Source organism: Elgaria multicarinata, chromosome 2, assembly GCF_023053635.1.
Source record: "Elgaria multicarinata webbii isolate HBS135686 ecotype San Diego chromosome 2, rElgMul1.1.pri, whole genome shotgun sequence".
In the NCBI taxonomy this organism is placed as follows: domain Eukaryota; kingdom Metazoa; phylum Chordata; class Lepidosauria; order Squamata; family Anguidae; genus Elgaria; species Elgaria multicarinata.
Window position 1 is genome coordinate 113,816,061 of NC_086172.1, and position 22,741 is coordinate 113,838,801.

The 22,741-nt window shown below is 43.5% G+C and overlaps 1 protein-coding gene across 1 annotated transcript; it reads right to left on the bottom strand.

Annotated features, from left to right (window-relative positions):
- Positions 1-5,897: 5,897 nt before the first annotated feature.
- Positions 5,898-21,885, bottom strand: COMMD9 (COMM domain containing 9). Its single transcript, XM_063118818.1, has 6 exons — positions 21,821-21,885; positions 20,242-20,367; positions 19,334-19,473; positions 17,504-17,538; positions 8,061-8,164; positions 5,898-6,799 (listed from the first exon to the last, which is right to left on the bottom strand). The coding sequence occupies exons 1-6, from the start codon at positions 21,869-21,871 to the stop codon at positions 6,659-6,661; spliced, it is 597 nt and encodes a 198-aa protein (XP_062974888.1). The 5' UTR covers positions 21,872-21,885; the 3' UTR covers positions 5,898-6,658.
- Positions 21,886-22,741: the final 856 nt, after the last annotated feature.

The window sequence follows — 22,741 nt, forward strand, 5'->3', positions numbered from 1 at the left end:
GTGTGCATGTTTGTAAGATCTCTTAAACACAGTGCGACACAGGAACGGTTTCACACCTGGTGCTTCCTCTCTTACAAGTGGCAGCAATCCTTTAAGAACCGAGAGGATATGATCAACTGTCCTGCAGTAGAGAGTGCGGTGGGGGGGGGGGAGGCACAGGCAAGCAGAGCAGCTGGGGGGGGGGGGGAATCAGCTCCATAACTATTTGCAAGTATGATACTAGACCCTGTTTGTGAGGTGCTGCATAGCCACAAATCTTCTAGCACTATGTACACCCCCCCATAACAGAATTATGAACAAACAAACATAAAAGGAGTGGAGTTAGGAAACAAAAGGAGAGGCAGAGTTTCAATTACTGTCAGTAGGTGCGCAGAAGACCCTGAGAGAAACTAGGAAGACAGAGAACAATAGGGTGGCCATATGAAAAGGAGGACAGGGCTCCTGTATCTTTAACAGTTGTGTAGAAAAGGGAATTTCAGCAGGTGTCATTTGTATGCATGCAGCACCTGGTGAAATTCCCTCTTCATCACAACAGTTTAGGCTGCAGGAGCCCTGCCCTCTTTTGCATCTGGTCACTCTACAAGAGGGCAGGGCTCCTGCAGCTTTCACTCTTGTGATGAAGAGGGGATTTCACCAGGTGCTGCATGCATACAGATGACACCTGCTGAAATTCCCTTTTCTAGGCAACTGTTCGAGTCAGGAGCCCTGTCCTCCTTTCCAAATGGTCACCTAAGAGAACAAGTCACATCTTTCCTCCCATCCAGATCCTGCCTTTCTGCATTGAGCAAACTCCTTTATAGAAGCCTCCTTTTCCTTAGTGCAGGGATGGGAAGGTGTCTCTCCACCCAATGTTGTTGGGCTGATACTCCCATCATCCTTTACCATTGGGTGTGCTGGCTGAGGCTGATGGACATTGTAGTGAACAGCAGGAAATGCCCATGTTCCCTGCCCCAGCCTTACTGAGACATTTGTCAGCACATCTTTTGTCCGAAAATTACATCTTGGAGCGAGCGGCAATGGACATTCCCTCCTCCAGCGATGACTCTTGGGCCGGGCCAGCACCATGTCCCTCCGAGGCCTGTCATCCACCCTCACCTTTTGAATGGACAGGGTGCTTCCCAACACCGCCATCGATTCTTTGGAACAGACCCTTTGACAAATCACTCCACAGCTTCTGCGGTTCAGCTTCCCCGTTTGTAGAGCTGGCTTAATAGCCGTTGAATAGATGCCATATAAACACAACATATTAGCACGATTAACTGCCTCTCAAATTGCCTTAGGATACAGAGAGCATGTAAAGCGGAACGCCGCTCGGGAAGGAGCCGAGCTCGCCAGCCTGGTGGTTGGTGTATCCGCAATGTGGTTACGGGAAAGCGGCAAGCCCATCGGCAGCTGAATTATTAAACCTTAATCAAGTTACATCGAGTGGGAGACGGTTATTCAATAAAGCTCGAGCGACTCCATCCGCACAAGGTTTTACAGAAAATAAATCAGCCAACCATTTTATGCACAAAACTGCCCTCCAAGAGGGAAGGATGCAGGAAAATTAGTGTAATTAATAGCATAGCATTAAAGTAAAGAATGCAAAAAATAATTTTAAAAAACAGTTTTCAGAGGAAGGCAGCGAAATGCATGCTTAAAAAAAAGGATCAAGGGCAGATATATTCATGCTCTTAGACACTTAAGATTTAGCAACTGTGGAAGGAAGAACTGGACCCCTCATATTAAGAAGCCTGTGACTGAATAGAAATCTGGACGGGGCCAGACTATCCTATTATATGGCCCATTTCGGGCAGGGCAAATAACAACCCAGTGGTAGAGCATATGCTTTGCGCGTTCAAATGGTTGCGCATTCAATCAGCATCTCTAAAACCCTGAAGAGCTGCTGCCAGTCAGTGGCCACAATACTGAGCTAGATGGACCCATTGACTGAATCATTACAAGGGAGCTGCCTACGTTCCTGAAGTAAGGGGACTCACTATCTACAAGATGAGACACCCTAAAGCATGGCTGAGCTAAAGGATTTGAACTGCAACCCAGAAGTCCCTGGCTCAAATTTCATGTCTGTCACGAAGTCACCAGTTGACCATCAATGGTTGACTATCTCTCAGCTCTCCCAGAACTATTGAGAGAGCGGTTGTAAGGATTACAGAGATAAAGCATGTGATGGGATTTGAACTCTCTAAAGCAGAGGTAGGCAAATTAATACCCTCCAGATAACTTGAATCGCAACTCCCATCAGCCCCAGACAGCATGACCAAGTCAGTGATGATGAAAGTTGTAGTCAAAAGCATCCAAAGGGCAACAGGTTGCCATCCACTTCTCTACGGAGTTAGATAAATATTAAGTATTAAAACATTAAGGACCCAATCCTATGCACGTTTAGTCAGAAAAAGCCCTTACAATTTCCAGCATGCCTCAAACAGCATGCTTGCTAACTCAAAGGTATTTTTGGTTCACCTTGTAGATTCCTGCCCCCAACCCACTTTTCCTTGGGCCTGTTCAGACAACACGCTAAGCCATGGTTAGGCAGCTAACCCTTTTGCACCAAATGATTAGTGAGGGTGTTTAAACTGTTGTTATGTAGCCACAATGGTTAGGAATGTTTCACACAACACACTAAGCCATTCTGTTGAGCTCAAAATGCTTAACCACCGTGGCTTAGTGTGTCGTCTGAACAGGTCATAATGTCTTCATTTGTGCAACTGCATAAATAACTTGTTTAATAATGAGAATTACGGCAACTTTGTTAGGCCAGGATGCTTCTATAAAGGAGCTCCTTCACCATAAGGCAGGAGAGAAAGGAGGAAGGGCAGACAGTGTATTCTTCCATACAGTGGAGGCTGGTGGCTCTTATGTCAGTGAATCAACTCAGGGTTTCAGTCAGAACTCTAAGGGAGTTATCCAAGGTGAAACCCAGAGCAGATTCAATGCCCCACTGAAGTGGAGGCCATCAGCCTCCACTTCTCCCAGCTGCCTCACAATGTCTGGTATTATCCATCCCCCTGTTGACTCGTTTGTTCTGGTAGGAGAGGCCACATGGTCACTGTCTGAAACCGGGAGACACGTTGCCTCTGCAGGTTTAAAGGAGATGTTTAACATTTCATTGCGCACAGCTCAAGTGGAAGAGCATCCTTCTCAGGGAGCCCCGAGAGCAATGGGCAAGAGTCCAAGCAAAAGGAAGGAAGCTTTTATAGTCATCTACTTCACTGCAGGAAGAGGATACAGGCAAAGATGGCCTGTGTCAGGCTCCAAATATTATTATTATTATTATTTATTTATATAGCACCATCAATGTACATGGTGCTGTACAGATAACACAGTAAAAAGCAAGACCCTGCCGCATAGGCTTACAATCTAATAAAGTTGTAATAAACAATGAGGAGGGAAGAGAATGCAAACAGGCACAGGGAAGTGTAAATAGGCACCGGGTGGGGTGAAGCTAACAGTATAGAGTCAGAACAAACTCAATATTTAAAAGCTATAGGGAAAAGAAAAGTTTTTAGCTGAGTTTTAAAAGCTGTGATTGAGTTTGTAGTTCTCAAGTGTTCTGGAAGAGCATTCCAGGCGTAAGGGGCAGCAGAAGAAAAAGGACGAAGCCGAGTAAGGGAAGTGGAGGTCCTTGGGCAGGCAAGAAGCATGGCATCAGAGGAGCCGAGGGCACGAGGTAATAGTGTGAGATGAGAGAGGAGAGATAGGAAGGAGCTAGACCGTGAAAAGCTTTGAAGGTCAACAGGAGAAGTTTATATTGGATTCTGGAGTGAATTGGAAGCCAATGAAGAGATTTCAGAAGCGGAGTAACATGGTCAGAGCGGCGGGCCAAGAAGATGTTCTTAGCGGCAGAGTGGTGGACAGAGACCAGCGGACTGATGTGAGACGAAGGAAGGCCAGAGAGAAGAAGGTTGCAGTAGTCCAACCGAGAGATAACCAGTGCGTGAACGAGAGTCTTGGCAGAAGAGACAGACAAATGGGTTGGGAATGGCTTTTGTTTCAGACAGGATGGATCTTATTTCTTGATACAAGTTAAATCCGAGTCCAGACAATGACTTCTCCCACAGACTAAACAAGAGTCAGAAGAAAACTAGATAGTGACCACTAGTCAACTTAGATTAGTAGCAGTGATTGGATGTGTGTGTGTGTGTGTGTGTGTGTGTGTGTGTGTGTGAAGAACTATCTGGGAGCAACCTTACTTGGAAAGAATTTCCATTAAAATCATTGCAACCTACTGTAGGCATGTTTTAAATTGGCATGCTAAGCTCCTAAACAATGGCCCTGACCACCTAGCTTACCACTTCCTGGTAAGACTACACTAAGCAGTGCTGTTCTCAAGCTGAACATGACTGGCAGCTTCTGTTTACATCACCACTCGAGGAACGAATGAAAGCATCTGAAAAATGACTTAATTTATAGTGGCTGTGACACCTCTCCCCCAAGAGAGAAACCCAACCTTTAAAGCAACACAAGTATCTCCTGATAGGAAACTGCTTATTAACGTTCAGCTTATTAAGCTCATTACAAAAACACTGGCACATCAATCTTCTCATGTGGACCACACTGGACGACTGCTTGTAATGTGAAAATCCAAAAAGCTTCCCATTGGGAAAGTAAAATATGGGGGAAGCTGGAAATGCATTGCAGAAGCTCGACCTACTGAGTTGGCAAGTGTTACTGGGCTCCGAGTATTTATTATTTATTTATTTACATTTATATCCTGCCTTTTTTCCTCCAAGGAACCCAAGGCGGCGTACATAATCCTCCTCCTCTCCATTTTTATCCTCACAACAATTCTGTGAGGTAGGTTGGGCTGAGAGTCTGTGACTGCCCAAAGTCACCCAGTGGGTTTCTATGGCCGAGTGGGGACTAGAACCAGGATCTCCCAACTCCCAGTCCAACACCTTAGCCACTATACTGCACTTAGCCAATATACCATACGGGCGAGTTTGTTAAATGGTTTGCTATTAAGCAGCAAGACCTATGTGCCTTGTAGAAAAACAACTTTTCACAGGCTGAGCCTGCAAGAATCACACTTATCACAAAACGAGCGGGAGGATTTTGCAGCTGACAACAACTCAAGTTGGAAACAAAAAGCCAAGAAAAGATATTTCCCCCAAGGAATTACAAACTATTTTCAAATGAACTTGAAAAAGGTTTAGAATTGAAACTGCCTCGTACTGATGTTCTGTTGTACCTTTTTGTATATTTATGTGGTTGTGAGTGCAATATAAGTATATTGACATTTGTATATCAATTGGTCCTGTGTTTGTGATTTTTGTGTGGAGACTCTTAGGCTCAGTTCAGACAACACGCTTCTCAATGGTGGTTTTAGAACTCCACGGTGGAGTTCTTTTCACCACTGTTGAGAAATGTGTTGTCTGGTGGGAAAACTCCACACAATGGTGGAGGGTTTTTTTTTTGGAAAACACTCCATGCAGAATATCCATGCTGTGCAGAGGAGAGTTCCTGCACAACCACTGTGTTGCGTGATAGGCTCTTGGGAGTTTTCTGTTGTGTTGAGTTGACTTTTCCCACTACCTACAGAATTCCCTGGCAAGAGCGGCGAAAGGAACAAGTGCTGCTCTAGGAAAGCCGCCGGGATATTATTTTTTTGCAGCAATGGCTGATGGGATACTATCAGGAGAACTGGGCGAGGAGAGAGGGCAGAGGAACTGTCAATCAAACATCATGTTTTTTACTTAACTCCGCAGTAGCCCACAGTTACACAATGGTGGAGTTAGAACATGTTGCGTGGGGAGTACCCCCTAAAACTAAAATGTTGAGTAGAGTTTTTACATTGCATTGACTAACATGTCTGAACTGAGCCTTAGTGTGTGTTTTCTATCCTCTTTTAGTGTTATCTTGGAGGGGGGGGGATAATTTATTCAGAACAAACAAATCCATCAAGTCCAGGTTTTTTTAATGGAACACTTAATATTTCATAAGCAGCGTGGTGACACTGTTGCTACAGGAACCAGTTGCCATTAGCAACCTTTTTTTGGAACATCCAAGTCTCTCACAGACTCCCACGTCCCGTTAAATCCAATGCAAAGTGACAAAAACTTTCTCTTTTCCATTACACGGTGGTAACTACTTGCTACTAAATTCATTCCAACCCTTTAACTTGAAATTGAGTTCACACAAGGAATTTTTGTGGCCATCTCTGACAGAACACAAAGCTCCACAGCTATTCGTTTCTTCAGCTGCGCCTCAGCGAAGAGGAGTCTCATATCCCACGCTCTTCAGCACATACCTTTCAAAAGTGTGTTAAGGCTGGAAGCTGGCCTATTAGCTGCATTCATGCTTTCAGTTCCCTAATTTCAGACTGAGGAGATAGAGTCCGCTTTACTGGCTACTTCTCTTCTCTTTCCTGTTACAAGCTTTGTGATTAAGCTGAGTTGTGAGCCTCTCTAGGAATACAGACAAGTTGAGGTCCTGATTGACATTAGAAACCTATTTCGGGCACCAGACCAGGTACATGTTGAAGACTTTGCTGCTGAAGAAAACTACAGCAACCCTATGTTGTTTAAAAAGTCCAAACTATTTTAAAAAAAATTGGTTATGGAAAAACAAAAAAAGATGGCTTGTTTGTAAAGCATCATACCCAGGATAAGAAGGTTCTTTTCTTCATGTGAATGGTCCCTACAATTCTTTATTCATATGATTATTTATTTGCAATAGCAGAAAGCTGGTCCCGAATCCTTCCCAGGCCATCTAGCATAGTGTCCAATGCTTGTTTATTCAACTCTACTGTCAATGCAGAGGTTGTGAAGTCATTCCCACACAAGGCAGCATCTTCCTGAATCTGGAAGAAAAACAGAGCTTGAAAATCACTGTGAAAATTACCTCCCCAGAAGATTATCTGGGGAGGGATGGAAACACCTAATATTTCCACATCCTCTATGAGCACAACGTGCCTTTTCTGCTGCACAGTATTCTCCAAACGCAAGCAGGAAAGATGGTTCTGTGGTAAAGGTCAGAAACTCCAAAGGATGTTGTTTTTACTTGTTTCTAAACATCCCTGAATTTCAGTTTACCTTGCCATGCTTCATAAAGGAGTGACACAGGTCCCAGCCGAGGCCAACCAGCTGGTGTCCCTTTTCTGGGCAGGCTGCCACAGTATCTTTCAGCTTTGGGTGAATGTGGCTTAGTAGCAATGGTGTGGCTGTTTCCTGTGCAATAAGGTACTAGTTTTCCGCTTTGCAGTAGCTGAGGAACTCCCATGGGTGAATAAAGGTCACACCCACTCATTCTCAATGGGTGATACAACTGAATGAAGACAGTGGGTTTGATCCAGATTAAGTTACGTCACACTTATATCCCACTGAAATCAATGGCTAACTGAAGTTCTACAGATTTCAATGAGAACAAGGAGCAATTAACTTTGGCATTCATTAACTATAACTGCGGAGGGGATGAAAGTCCCAACACCGCATCCCCCTCTCCCATCACTAACCTTCCTACATTGAGTGGAAAGGTCTGAAGGGAGATGGTAACAATGTCCAGCTAAACCCACTTAGTCTTCCTTATGATTGGGTTCCCAATTTGTAGGGCATTAGCTTGGTTCCAGTCCAGTCCATTAAAATCATTAGAGGACGCCTTGCTGATGGTACCACAAGCTGCTGATTACCATCTGGCGGCAACCTGGAACTTGGTGCCCACTTTGTAGAAAGCCCTCCCACCACTGGTATGTGGGAGGTGCCAACTATGGCATCTTTTCATCTGTCAACTGCAATAGGTGATAGGTGTCATGAGGTCTCAGCACACAGGGAGGGAACATTTAAACTCCTCCCGATGCTCACAGGGGGAGATGGGGGGAAGTGAGCGTGCACATATGTGTCTGTGTGCACACATGTGTGCCCCTCAACCTCAGAGACACATGGCCATCAGAGGCAAAAAGGTTGTCCACATCCTCCCTAAGTAACTGTTTGAGCCTCTGGAAAACTAGCCACTATCTGAAAAAAGCATAGTCTGGAGAGAAAGAAACTGCCTGTTTCTCTTTATGAAGGGGAAAAGGAGCAAAACAAGGCTTTATATGAGTCCCTAATCAACAAGCAATACAATACCTTCAGCTGTAGCAAGCAGGTAGGGACAGCCATTCTGCTGATACTGTCTGATGAGGTCTTGATGTCCACTCTCCAGTCCATATCCACCAGCCGGGGCAGGGAAACTAGAATTAAGATGGCATGCCCATGGAATTAACAGACACAGACCTTTGAGATGAACCTATCAGCACGCAGCTACTGCTGGACAACAGTAAGGAGGCCATGAAACAGTTCTGGAGCTCTTCAAGGCAGTATCTGAGTGAGAAAGTCTCCCTTGTTTCACATCTGAATGGCTGCAACACGTATTTGCCGAAATAAGAAAGTGAAGAGCTCACAAGTTAATGGTGGAGCTGTAGCTTTTAAACAAAGTCACCCCCCAACTCCTGCAAGCATGGGAAGACTCATAGCTCAGCAGCAGAACACAGGCATGTAGATCATAGCTCAGTGGCAAAACACCTGCTTGGCATGCAGAAGGTCCCAGGTTCAATCCCTGGAGGCCCCAGGTAAAAGGATCAGGCGGTGACGTGGAAAACCTGGGCCCTGAGAGCCTAGAGAGACAATCTCAGTCAGAGCAGAGAGCACTGAGCTGGAGAGGAAAATGATATGACCGAATGCAGAAGACCACAGATTTAGTCTCCAGGTTCATTTCCAGTTGGAAAGAGACCTGTGCATGACAGACCAACGATCTCAGTCAGTACAAGGCAGATCCACATGCTTACAGGATAAAAATAAATAAAATATTTCCTATTCTGCTTTTCTCCCACGATACCTGGACTGCTTTGCATAATTGCAGCCAGTTTCCAAATCCCAAAGATTTGGACGCCATCTCCATGAGCGCGGGAGGAAAGCGCATTGCTCTTATACTCCGCAGTATGATGAAATCGGCTCTGCTCTGACAATGTTACACAATGGAGCCAGCTGTCCCTAAAATCCAGCTTTTCAGTGCCAGGAAAAACATACTTCGGGGTGGGTGGGCACAGTAGAACCAACGTCATCCGTGAGAGAGGCTTGTTATCCGTCCCTCTCCGGGCAACTCCTGCTACTGGTTGTATGAACAGGATGGGAAAGAACTACAAATCTCTATTTTGATAAACTGGAGATGCACAGCTATACAACAGCAAAGGAAAGAATTAAAGCTCCCTGTTCACAACTCCAGAATTGCATAGTTTCAGATATGCGGAAATGTTCCAAAGGGGGTGGGGAGGATTGGAACAGAGGGAATGGCTGAATGGGGAGAAATGGTGTGATGGGGGAAAACAGCTCAGTTTTCCTTGAAGAAGCAAAAAAACCCCAATGGTTTTGGACAGGGTCTGAAGGCTCCTAGCAAACTGTCACTGAGTTATAGCTTCCTACACATATTTACTCCAAAACACCAGAGAAGCTAAGTAACACAATGTCCAAAGTGAGTAATGCAGCAATAAGGAAGTGCATAATTACAGCCCTCAATGGAATGGGCTAGGAAAAGGAATGGGGGTGGGAGCAATCCCACCCTTTGATCACGTAATGGGCAAATCACAGAGGCATGCCCAGGATTTAATGTGGAGGAACAAGGGCACATTGCAGAGCAAGTGCACGGGAGCGGCTTTTAACTAAAACAAACGTACTAAAACAACTCTGCAATACTGTGACTTTTTAAGGCAGAAGTGGCCGGTTGGTTGGGTGTGTCATATGCCTCAAAGTACCTCACGTGTATAAATAGAGAAGGCAGTAGTTGATACAAACAGAATGCAGACAAAATAGTGCACAAGGCACACAGCTACTACAATAAATGTTAAAGTCAAAGACGCGGTGAACAGTTATAATGAACCAAAAGTTTTATAACAACAAAAAATCAACATTGTTTTAAAAGAAACAATCTTTAGCAGATAATATAGGTTATAAACAATTGCAAAGGTGTACAATTGTAATGATAACCAATAGTATTGAGACACATATAGGTCTCTTCGATATTTCAAAACCTAATAAACAATACAATATAATGTAGTTACAGTAGGAATTTACAATCACAAATAAGTTTCTTCAGTGTTTATAGTCCTTTTAAACAGGCTACCAGTTTATAAATCCTGTTTTCGCGAGTTGCTTCCTCAGAAACACTGGAAAGAAATAATAATAGATAAAAGTCTTATTATCACCCATAAACAAATTGAAAAACAAATCATAATATTGTTGGTGCGAGAAGTATTCAGTTTAGTGTAAGAAAGTTTTAACTGACCACCATCTAGCTTAGGGCTATGCGGCAGGGTCTCGCTATTTACTGTTTTACTCTGTACAGCACCATGTACATTGATGGTGCTATATAAATAAATAATAATAATAATAATAATAATAATAATAATAATAATAATAATGCCGTGGAGAAAAGTGGGGAGCGTTCAAGCCTCCATTCCATGTGAAATCTCTGTAAAGTATATATGCATATATGAGAGATTGTTTCCTCTCTCTCTATCTCTCTCAGATTGTTTCTGTTACAATAATGTTACATTTTTGTTCTTGTTATAAAACTTTTGGTTTATTATAACTGTTCACCCTGTCTTTGACCTTAACATTTATTATAGTAGTTGTGTGCCTTGTGCACTATTTTGTCTACATTCTCAAAGTACCTCTCACAACACACCCAAGCTGCAGGAAATCCCTGGTGAAGACAGCCCCTTGGAGAATTATTCATTCTGGAAGGGCCCTCAGGTCACGCAGGCCTGTACCACAACAAAACCCAGGAAAGATCTACACTACTGCTTTATAACAGTATTGACAACTATTGGGGGCCAGGAAACATTCCATACACTGTTTTCAAACCGCTTTCAAAGTGTTAAATCCTGCTTAGTGTAGAACTGGCCCCAGTGTGGCATCTAGAGATGAGTGTATTCCATGTACTTGAGAATTAAGTTTTCTGTAAAAGCAGACTTTCAGCTCTTATAGCTATAGGCAACAACTAGATGGATGGAAAGAAACCAGAATCAATATTACTAGCTGAATACTAGCTATTCCAATACATTTAGTTTTTACCCCCTTTCCAGTCCAGTACATTTGTTATTTAGTTCCTGCTGCTCATCAGCACACAACCTCTGCGTCTTCTCCTGCCTCTGTTGCCTTCAGCTAAACCCTTGCTGAGACAGTTTCTGAACATTTGGAAGCAAAATGTGTTGGGAAAAATTCATCAACACATACGTATTCCATTCCTCAGATTAAAGCTGAACTCAAGGGTGCTTACTGTATAGAACTTCACTCTTATAATTTGTTATACTAATAGCAAATTCAATTCTTCACAGGCCAGTCCTTATGTAGCCAAAATAGCACCTCCCATGAACAAAATGGAAGAATCTGCAGGGTTTTGAGAAGAACAAACAAAACTTTAGAAAAATCATGCTATGGGAGACTCTGGAACCACCCAGAGAGGACTGAGCATGCTCAGTGGGAGTGGAATGCTGATTAACTATTGGGACCAGAAAAGGAGAATGAATATCCTGAACAGGTACATTCCACTCTACAACATTTTGTTGCAGGTGCCAGTTGGTTTTCCCTCAGTTGAATAATTTGGAATTCCTTACTACAGAGCTTGGGTTAATTCTGGGGCAAAAGAATACACCCAGTGCCATACAAACAGTCCTAACATCTTTATTCAGATCATCTATATTAAGGTGTGTTCTAAACACCTGTGCAGGCCCGGCTTCTAAATAGCTGATGTTTGAAGAATTTAAGGACGCAATCCTAGATGGAAATCCTACCACTCCCACCATGCCCCATCCAGCAACGGGGGAAGCACAGGATTTTTTTTCTCTCTAAATATGCATAGGATTTCACATAAAAATATTGTGCCGGTACTGATCACTGCATGGACTAGACTCCCTCAGGGAAAAAAATATTGTCTTTGAATTCTGCCAAGTTAGACAAACTATACAAAGAAACCAAGCTGAGCTAAAAAGACGCCCGCTTGTCATGAGAATGCCAAAGGTCAGGCAAGTCTTCACTTCTGGCAGAGGAAGAAGTCTCTGGCTTGGCCTGGTATAACAACAGGAAATGAACTCTGGCTCTGTCTTCTCCCCACAGTAGTGGGAGCCCAGGCAGGGCAAGTTCTTTTGAATGGGTCTCTATATATTTGCTCAACCAAAATAATGGGAAGCAACACCAGAAACCTAAAATATCACCAGAAGTGTTGCGAAAGAATGCAGTTGTAAACATTCTCTCAGGGTAAATCTTTGCTTAAAAGCTATACTCTGATTTCTCTTATTCAATGGTAGCTCTTTATACTTCTAAACAAAAACTTGCAATTTGTTCAGAACTAATTTTCTGGTACTCCTGGAGTGCATGCTTAAGAGGCCTTCAGCTCAAGATGGCTAAAAAATCCCAACACAAGGGCGTTTATACAATAAGAATTAGACATACAAGCCCCACCTCTTTTTCAAGACTCCCTTCACATCCATAAGGACTAGGAACTTAATTTTGTAAAACAGCTGCTCTTCTCCAAATGCCAAATTCCACACTTGGAACAGAATCAAAAGAATAAATCCTGATTTTAACACATCCAAGCATTATGTACCCACCGTCAAAGAACCTTTAAAAACAGACACAGAGAGTACAATACGACTTGGTTCTCATTTTCTTTAAACATATTTTAAACACATCACGCCTAGCTGAACTGATTTGTAGCCTCCTTCTCTCTCTCTCTCTCTCTCTCTCTCTCTCTCTCTCTCTCTCTCTCACACACACACACACACACACACACACACACACACACACACAGAGCAACCCCCCACACCACATTTCCAATTTGAGAGAGGTTGTGGGTATCACTTTAGTTGCCAGCCAAAGATAAATCAGGTCCTGAAAACCAACCAATGGAAAGAACATGAACTGCAGTTTAGGTGCCTGCTAACAAAAAGACGCTAACATAGCGCACGCGCATGGGATAGCAACCTCCGGGTGCCTCATCAATTTCTTGGAGCCCCAGGGACATGCTTCCACTTGATGAATGACTCCTGAAGATCAGCCTGACCTTATTTCTAGCAGACCAGAGCTAATGGATTCAAGTTGCAAAAAAGCAGCACGAGTCCAAATGCTTGCAAAGCAAGAAATCCTAGATATTCCTTCAGATTGCAACCCTAAACTAGGGCAGGGGGACTGAATTCCTTTTCCAAGATGCTCTTGCCTGCTGCATTCCAGTGATGGGAGGGGCTGAAAGAGGCAGGGGCAAAAAGACCAATATATTGTAGCTTAAAGATCTTCCTGCCAGTAACTCAGCCTTTGGAGATGCCTTTCAACCTTTCAGAATGGGGAACAAACTTTACAGAAGCCAGGAAACTGTCAAATGATCAGTAGTTTGGGGGCGGGGAGTGGGTGGGGCCAGGGAAAGGGGAACGTGGACATCTGGGGAAATCCAGAGGGCTGGATTTGGCCCCCAGGCCTGGGTTCCGCAACCCTGAGCTCAATGGGATGTGCTTCCAAATGTACACACTTAAAATCCCCCTACCAACGAATGGGACATTCACAGTTGGCCCCAATAAAAGATACAGCTTGGTCTAAAAACCAAGAACAGTCCAATTAAACATAATCAAGAAACTGCCAAAGAAGAAAGATGCATCTTCAGGGTTTTCCTAAAAGCATGTACTGATGGGGCTGGATGGGTGAAGAGGAGCAATGGGTTATTTAGTCCCTCCTAATTCTAAAATAAAATATAACAAAATCCTAGCACCACTACATTGAGAATTCCCATCTTAGCTCTTATCATATTCACATTTCTTTTGCTGTTCAGGCCCCAGCAACAATTTGCCGCTCAGCAGTATTGAAATCTATTCCCAAGAATGCTGTTTAGAATCTAAATGGGATGAGTGCCAAAAGCTTCTATCCCAGATTTGGGAATACATAAAGCTTTGCCCACCAGCCCATTCCTGGATGATGCTGACTTCATCGAAAGTGGAAAGCCTGTATCACTACATGGGGGGGGGGGGGGATCGACACTACTGCTTTAAAGCGCTTTAAAGCACTTTGAAAACGTTTTGAAAACTGTATGCAGAGTGTGTCCTGGGCCCCAACAGTTGTCAAAACGGTTATAAAGTGCTTTAAAGCAGTAGTGTAGATGCTGCCCTGGACAAAGGTGCGGTGGATTTTCTGAATTAACAGTTGCACTCACATAAGAATAGTAAATAATTGCAACAAACCGAAGTCTGTGGCTTTTGCTAGTTTTCCCACTGCACGTGCAGCTGCACATATGAAGGAGTCTTTTCAATTGTTAGATTGGAAACACCTTGGGGCAGGGCTCTATCTAAGAACGTAACAAGAGCGGTGCTGGATCAGACAAGAGGGTGGTTTCATCTAGCATCCTGCTTCCCAGAGTGGCCTATGGGAAACCCGCAAACAGGGCTTGGAGGCTCCATACAGCCATCATGACTAGTAGCCACTGACAGGCTTATCTGCCGTAACTGTCTCATCTCCTTTTAAAGCCAGCCAAGAAAGCCACCACGTCATGCAGAAGTTCATTAAAATCAATATGCGCTTAGTGAAAATGTATTTACTCTTATCCATCTTTAACTGCCTGTCAAACAGTTTCATTAATGACTTGAGATTCTAGTAGTACAAAACAGAGGTGGGAGAAAATGGGAACATCTCTCTATCCACTTTCTCCATCCCCCGTAAAAGAACTGTGATATTCTCCCCCACGGATTCCACCCGCCGTCTGCTGTGCACCTTCATATTTCTAGACAAAAAAAATATTTTTAACCTTTATCATCTTACACAGGAATGTAAGTGTCCAATAATTCATTCAGGTTCTCTGCCGTTTCCTCATCCTCCCCAGGCTCCCAGTTCTTCACCTGATAGAAATATTAACAGACCCCATGCCATCAAAAACACCTACAACATTATGCAAACAAGAATAATGCAGCCAACAACAGGGCAGGGCTGGAATGCAGAGTGCATCCAATGTGGTGTTGAACTAGAAGTCAACCTTGTCCCAGAAGAAGACGCCATTTATTTTTCCCTGCCAGCGTTTGTAGCCATCACTTCATAGCCATCGCACGTGTGAGCCGAAAGAGTCAAAAGCAATGTAGGGAAGCTGCTCAAAAATCAACACCCTCTACAACAAACACTGAGGCTTTGTACTGGTTAACCACTAACAGTAAAATGGTGAACCAAGAACAAGTTTCCCACCCTTTACTGTAACTCAGCCTGTAACGAAGCTGAGGGACGTGCAACTGAAACAACCACATTAGTGGCCTGGACCCTACAATAAGTCAAAATAAGTTCATGGAAGGCAGCATTTCTTGTCCCCTGAAAAGCTGGTCTGGATCATTGGGGACAACTCTTGAACAATGCTCTCTTTTTGCAAACCTCAACTTATCTTAGGATTCTGTTTACTTCTGCCTCTCCTTCCTCAGTTTCTCATGTGGTCGTTATCATCATCATCATCATCATCATCATCATCATCATCATTATTATTAATTGCATTTATATCCTGCCTTTTTTCCTCCAAGGAACCCAAGGCAGCGTACATAATCCTCCTCCTCTCCATTTTATCCTCACAACAACAACCCTGTGAAGTAGGTTGGGCTAAGAGTCTGTGACTGACCCAAAGTCACCCAGTGGGTTTCCATGGCTGAGTGGGGACTAGAACCCGGATCTCCCGACTCCCAGTCCAACACTTTAGCAACTACACCACGCTGGCTTTAGACTGTAAACTCTTTGGGGCGGGGACCTGTCCTCTGATACTCTGCAAAGCACCATGCACACTGATGGCGCTATATAAACAAACAACAATAACATTAAGAATTATGGTTTAGTTGCTTTCTTGCTTTGCTCTGTGGCATTAGTTCCACGTCTTTGACTAATGAATAGCATGCCATGCGGCTTAGCAGGCTAACTGATGACAGGGTTTTGTGTTTATTTGCTGTAGTGCCACCTGCGAGTCTAATCTAGTTTCCATATCTGCTCTCTTACTCCCCTCTCCCAAACTGTCCACAGCAGACTACGCCGCACCTCCTACCAACAGCCAGAAAATCAGTTTGCAAGGCCATAGAGCACATGCTTTCCACAGACAAGGATCCTGGTCAGAAGGAAGGATGTCAGACAAGCAACAGAACTAGGGAAGATAGTTTCAAGCAGAGAACATCGGAGAATAGCAGCTGCCATACTCAGATCACGGGACCATTAATCTGACTCAGTATAATCCCCTACCCCGTCCCTGTTTGGAAATAAACCTTTTCAACAACAATAGAATTTACAAAGCATTTCATGTACCATCCTGCCCATCTTCTCCATGTACCACCATTGGGAGAAATGCACTATGCGTCTACAAAAGAGAGGACCTTCTCTGGGGTGGTGTCTCAACTTTGGAAGGCCTTCCCAAGGGTGGTAAGATTGGGGCCAATGCTGTTTTCTTTTGGGCGCCAAATTAAAACATTCCTGTTTGTCCAGACATATTGAGGAGAATGTTGAAATTTTTAAATTAACTTCACAATCTAAACTGATTTTATACTGATTGTTTTTAATTTGCTGTTTTTAAACCTTGGCTTAATTGGTTTTATAATTATATTATTTTAATAATATTATTTACACCCCCTGGGATTGCCTTTGGCAATGAAGGAGTGGAATAGAAAAAAAATTAAATGTCAAAGGTGCTTCACAAACATGATTGCAGTAATCCTTACGACAACCCTGTGGGGTAGGCCAATATAATCTCCCCCACATTACAATTAGCAATAGTGGCTTCCAGACACTTGGGAAGTTCACAAAAGGTAAAATTTGAACTGAGCACCTCCAGGTTCACTGCTCAGTCACTTAGTCAAAAAGCTACACTAGCTCTGGATATATTATGATGTCCACAAAAAATATAAATAAATAAATAAACAAGCAATTCTCACTTAAATGTCTTCACTTTGGGCACTCATGGCACATAAGTCCCAGAGTTTTCTGAGCTTCCAATTTAGTGCACAAAAACAGTTAAGGGTTGAGGGGGGGGAAATCCCACCCCCCAAAAGATGCAAGAAACCCTGTGCTAATGTAGCAGCTACATCATTTTTGCCCGTACATTTTATGATCAGCCAGCAACGATTGGCCTTTGGTGAATCTCCGATGAAGGGACCCCGCTCCCTATGCAGCAAATGTAGAACATCTACTTGACGTAGTTAGAATTGCTTTACAAGACAACATTTCTTGCATAGGTATCACTCTCACAAAGGATTCTGCATGTATTCTATGTGCAACAAAGATACGTTGCGGGAATCCATGGCAATTCCAACGGCAAAACAAGGCAGAGATGGGCATTATTCACAACTAACGGGGTATAGGAAATAATTCCAGTGAAGGGCATTTGCTTTGCGTGAAGTGGTCCCCAGCTACGATGTGTCACTTTGTCACTGTGCAGCCCCCACCCACCCCCAGGGGCAGGTGACGCTAAAGAAGTCTGTTAATATTTATTAAATGTGGAAACAACTTTTGGAAATGCAAGTCATTCCAGGAGAGGAGCCGTTACTTACTCTGACTGGCTTGGGCTTCGTTTCTCCAGGCAGAGCTGAAAAGAGGAGAAAAAAACATGCAGACTATGACCATTTGTCTTCTGAACACAAGAATAGCGGCAGAAACTAGAGGTGGAGTCGGGCAAACTATTTTTACCCAACCCCCTTGTTTTGCAGGCATAATATCTGAAGGAGTTTAATACCCAAGAAATTGTAGTTGCAATGAGTTTCAACAAACTGACATTAGGAAGGCCCCAACCTCTAGGTCCACCCACTTCTGTCTTTAAGGCGAAAAGGTGCGTCACCACCATAGTGATGTACTGTGTAAGTAACTGAATAGAGGAGGGGACTGTTGCAAGGCTTTTTAAACTGGCATAACGACCCTGGCTCTCCACCCCACAAAACAGGATTTATATTTGTCAAGAGTAACAAGAATTCTGTTGACATCCTAATGCCTTTATAGAGGCACGATGCCCAGTGAATTTCCTTAGAGGAAGCCAAAACAATTAAACTGCTGCATGCATGTGTGCAGTGCAGGCCTGCAATTAGTCACTTTCAATGTATTTTGAGATGACAAATCATAAGGCTCATAAGTCTTATTATGTAGGACAATCATCATGTCCGCCAGTCATTTTAAGCCAGGAAACCTGGCTTACTAAGCCACACTGGAACACTATCTTTACAAATACCCCAAATATATTTTAAAAATTATCTCTAATTTGAAGACCTACAACCTTCTCAAAATACACGCAGAAAGTAATGAAACCGAAATCAACCTGGGCATACCCCAACTGCTCTCTATCCTTACATAGGTTTTTGCTCATCCTTGTGTAATTCCCTATTATTATTACCCCTGCCAAAGCAACAAGAGGACATTTCGCTTAGTTTGGAATTGGGATGTCCAATGCTTTTTATAGATACTCAAAATGCTCGTGCCTGGATTAGTGCTGTTTTTGTACAGAATTCCAGAATATGAAGACACAATTGTTAAACATCAGGATGCCTAAAAATTTTACAGTGCTGCCTCGAAACGATCCACAGAGAAACATATGCCATCCCCGCTGCAGGAGGGGTGCGTGATCCAGCCTCCGGCAAAGGATGCGTCAGTACCGAGCGACATCATCCCTCGCAGGGGATCACATGGCTCAGCCCTGACCCATCCTTCCCCGTCGTGGTCATGGCAACAGCCCCCACAGCACAACCGGGGCTCCCCAAGCACTTGTCGGCACAGGATTATTTCCCCTGCCATTGGAGTCCCACTGGGCTGGAGCACAAGGGGTTTCTGCCGCTCTTGCCATGCGATTCTGTCAGCAGGGGACATAATCAAAGGAGACTGCCGCACAAAATTATAACCAACGTTTGTGCAGAAAAACAACTCTGCAAACCGTTGGTTATCTCTGTTGGTTATTTTCAGGAACTAACCAACCGTGATGTGTTTTTGCCTGACAGTCGACACGTTAGTCAACTGGGGATTATTTAATCAAGTTGATTAAATAGTCCACTGTTGACTAACGTGTCGTTTGAACTGAGCCATTTTTCAACTCTTGACCACTCCCATCTCTAGATGTAGCTGCATCCAGAGGTACAGCAACAGCCAGAACTACTGTTTGTCAATTCAGACATCATGCCAAGCCCAAGTTAAGTTTCTTTAACCGTGGGCTGGCATGATGCTCAAACTATTATTTATTTATTTATTTATTTATTTATCATACTTATACCCCGCTCCTCAGCCAAAAAAGGCTCTCAGAGCGGCTTACACTTAGGAAAAAAGACAGACAGTCCCTGCCCTCAGGCTTACAATCTAATAAAGACATCTTGTTCTTTGTCTGAAATCACAAACCTGCCACTTACACATTTTCCAGAATTATCTTGGTCAGGAGGTTTTTAAGGTTCTGGTGAAATCCTTCTGGAAAGAGGGAAAGAATTTCTTCTGGAGAGGTCAGGCCATGGTAAACTGTGTGCCTTGTAAGGTTGTGCAAAGAACGGATTAGCTGTAAGGAGAAGGCAACAGAAAGAGATGAAGGGCTTCATACTGCTTTCAGCCATGATGCCAAGAAAACATCCCAGCCACTTTCTTGTCTTCCACCCAGCCCTACCAGGCAATGCCACACATACACACTCTCCTGCCTGATTCATGTCAGCTCAGTTGCCCATCTGGATCCAGTTCTTAGCCCTTGAAGCCTGCTCTCTGCCCCTTTTTCCTTACAATAAGAGCTTAATACTCTGCTCGTGCAGCTCATTCTTTAGACCAGGTGTGTTGAACCTCTTTCATCCTGAGGGCCGAATTCAATTTTGGAGGTGGTCTCGGGTGGGTGGAGCCAAAGGCAAAAGGGGGCAGGGCTAAAGGTACCAGCATATTTTAGCTTAAAACTCCTCCTGCCAGTAACTAAGCCTTAGGAGAGGCATCTCAACCTTTCAGAATGGGGAAACATCATGCAAAAGCTGAGAAACCACCAAGTAGTCAGCAGAAAGGGGGTGGAACCAGCGGGAAATGGCATGGCCATCTAAAAGAGCAGGATTAGGGTCCTAGTTGGCCCAGATGTGGTTTACAGGCCTGAGGTTCAACACCCCTGCTTTAGATTTCACCCACTCCTGCTTCCGCGTCCAAACAAGAAAAAGAACAAAAAATAAAACCAGAACTTGACTAATATTCCTATGTACATTTACTCGGATGTTGCACTGAGTTCAATGGGACTCACCCCTGGAAAGTGTGTTTATAGGATTGCAGCCTAAATCAGAAAGGTCCATCAGTTTCTTACCTGATTTGCTTCATTTGGTGCAACTGAGAGAGTGGCACAGGTGCTCTCAGTCAGTTTGTCTGAGCCACTCACTGGACTTGAAAAGCACTCCTGGCATAACTGCCGGACAACATCCTTTGACGAAGCCTGGCAGAGAAACAAACAGTGGCCTTTTTCAAAATGTAGCAAGAGCTTTTAGCGTAAATATATATTTTAGTCTAACTAATGGGAAATGAATCTATAGAACTGCAGTTAGCCATGATAGTTAAATACAACCACAGAGATACTGTACCTCTGAATATAAAAGAAAACAAAAGAAAAGGGAAAGACCATCAATATTAGCCTCTGCTATGGCAGGCTCCCCCATCCTGGTGGACTCTAGATGTACTGGACTGCAACTCCCATGATTCTCAAGCAGCAAGAGAATTGGCCATGCTGGCTGTGAATCATGGGAGTTGTAGTCCAACACATCTGGAGGTCAGCCAGTTGGGATAGACTGTGCTATGGCATCTACAGTTACTTTCTGTTCATACATCACAAGTGAAGTCCGTAACCTAATTCAGAATTACCTAGCAGTACGTTCTATTGGCGGAATCCAACAGGCTGCTAACAGCTCCTCTGTTCCCTTACACCATGCCAATTGTGACAACAAGCGGGAGCTGCCACTTACGGAACAAAGATTTAGTATTGCCATTTCTAGGACAGCACAGTGGAGCTTGCATAAAGGAGCTTGCCTGATCTATCCAATCGAGAAACAAGTGTTTCCACATTTCAGGGCTTCCTCTGGGAAACTATAAATCTCCATTGTATAGGGGGAGCGTCCCGCTCACACAACGGAATCAGTGGGGTGCAAGAGAATTGGTGGAGGCCTAAATGCCCTGTTCGATTCTGTGCACTGAATACAATGGGACTTACTTCTAAGAGTGAAAATGCATAGCATTATGCTGCTAATAATCTAAAGCATAATACTATTTGAGGGGGAGAAAAAATTACATGTCAACATCCATTTAAGTAAACCAATTGAAAATAACATATGATTCATTAATACCTTTTTTAAAAAAATGAGGAAGAAATAATCTTATGTCGTACTTTGGACTTCAATATAATTTGAGAACTCAGCTCCAATTCGGCATCTACCATTAACTTAATTTAAGAGCCTTGGCTAAACCTGAAACTTTAAGAACGGGTGCCTCAGTTTGCTTGCTTTCCTCTTCCCTCTCTTTTTCCCCTTTTGTGTTATTTCTTTTTGATTGCAAACATGAGCAGGGGCTGTCATTTATTTTATTTTTTAATGATCTGGAAGCGCCTCTAGCAGTGTTTTCAACAGAAGAGGACGGCAGAAATGCTTTAAATAGCTAAAACGTTTTCTCAGCCAAGAATGACCCCTTCACGCAGTTATGGCATGCAGTTATTGTGAAGGTAACCCAGATGAAAATCTGCATAGCTCTTTGCAAAATTAGAAGTGCTGCTTCCAAATGATACATAAGCTCTTTTCGGTAACACCTTTCACGCCAGAAGGCTGCACACCATTAAATATCATCCGGGCTGAGAGATTTTGCAGCAAAAGATATCATCCCAAAATTAAAATATAGGTACTTACTTTCAATAAGATCTGAAGCGCTGCAAACTGTTCCTCATCCATCGCAGCCATATTTCCCCTATCATGTGATGAGCTACAAGCCATCATTAGAAAAGACTCGCTATAGTCACATGGTAGCAAATTGAGCTGCTTTGCATTCTGGGAGTTGTAGTCCTGAGAGGTTTACATTGGAGTCCGATTAACTCGTTTTCCCCGCGTTGTTTATACACGGGCGTCTTTTTAACAGGATTTATTCATATAGGTCTCTGCGTATATTTTACAGGACTAAACTACGAGATACTTAAGCTAATAAAAACAGTATCACTCCTAATTTCACACGTAGTTCACACTATTCAAATGAAATGAGGGCACAATCCTATTTAGACAGAAAAAGTCATATAACTCCCAGCATCCCCGCCCCAGCCAGCATGGATTGTTAGCGCATGTTGGGAATTGTAGGGCCTTTTTTCTCTCTAAGCATGCATAGGATTGCACCCTTAGTAGTTTAAGGGACTGACGGCGGCAGAAACAGAGATGGTGGTGAGACCAGCCTGCTTATGTTTTAGGCAAGCACAGGCACTATTAAGTAGACCTGTTGGATCCTTTCTTTCCTATAGGAACATAGGAAGCTGACAAGCATGTTCTCAATTACTGAGCTAAGGTCCATTCTCAACTGTTTCCTGGCATTAGAAAATGACCATCGTTAATAAGTTTCTGTGCTTCAGATGGCCCTTACTTTTAGCAACGAAGAAACTGTTCTCTCTGATTGATTGGTTGCTGTTTTTCCAACAGGCAGCCTGCTGCTTGTACCTTACCTGCATAATCATGGCTGTGCCACTGACAGCATCCCATGGTGTTCACCCCTAATTATGCTACTGCTAAGATGTGCCCCTCATCCTATGTGTGTTCCCTTAGAAGTCCCAATGAGAACAGCAGGGCTTA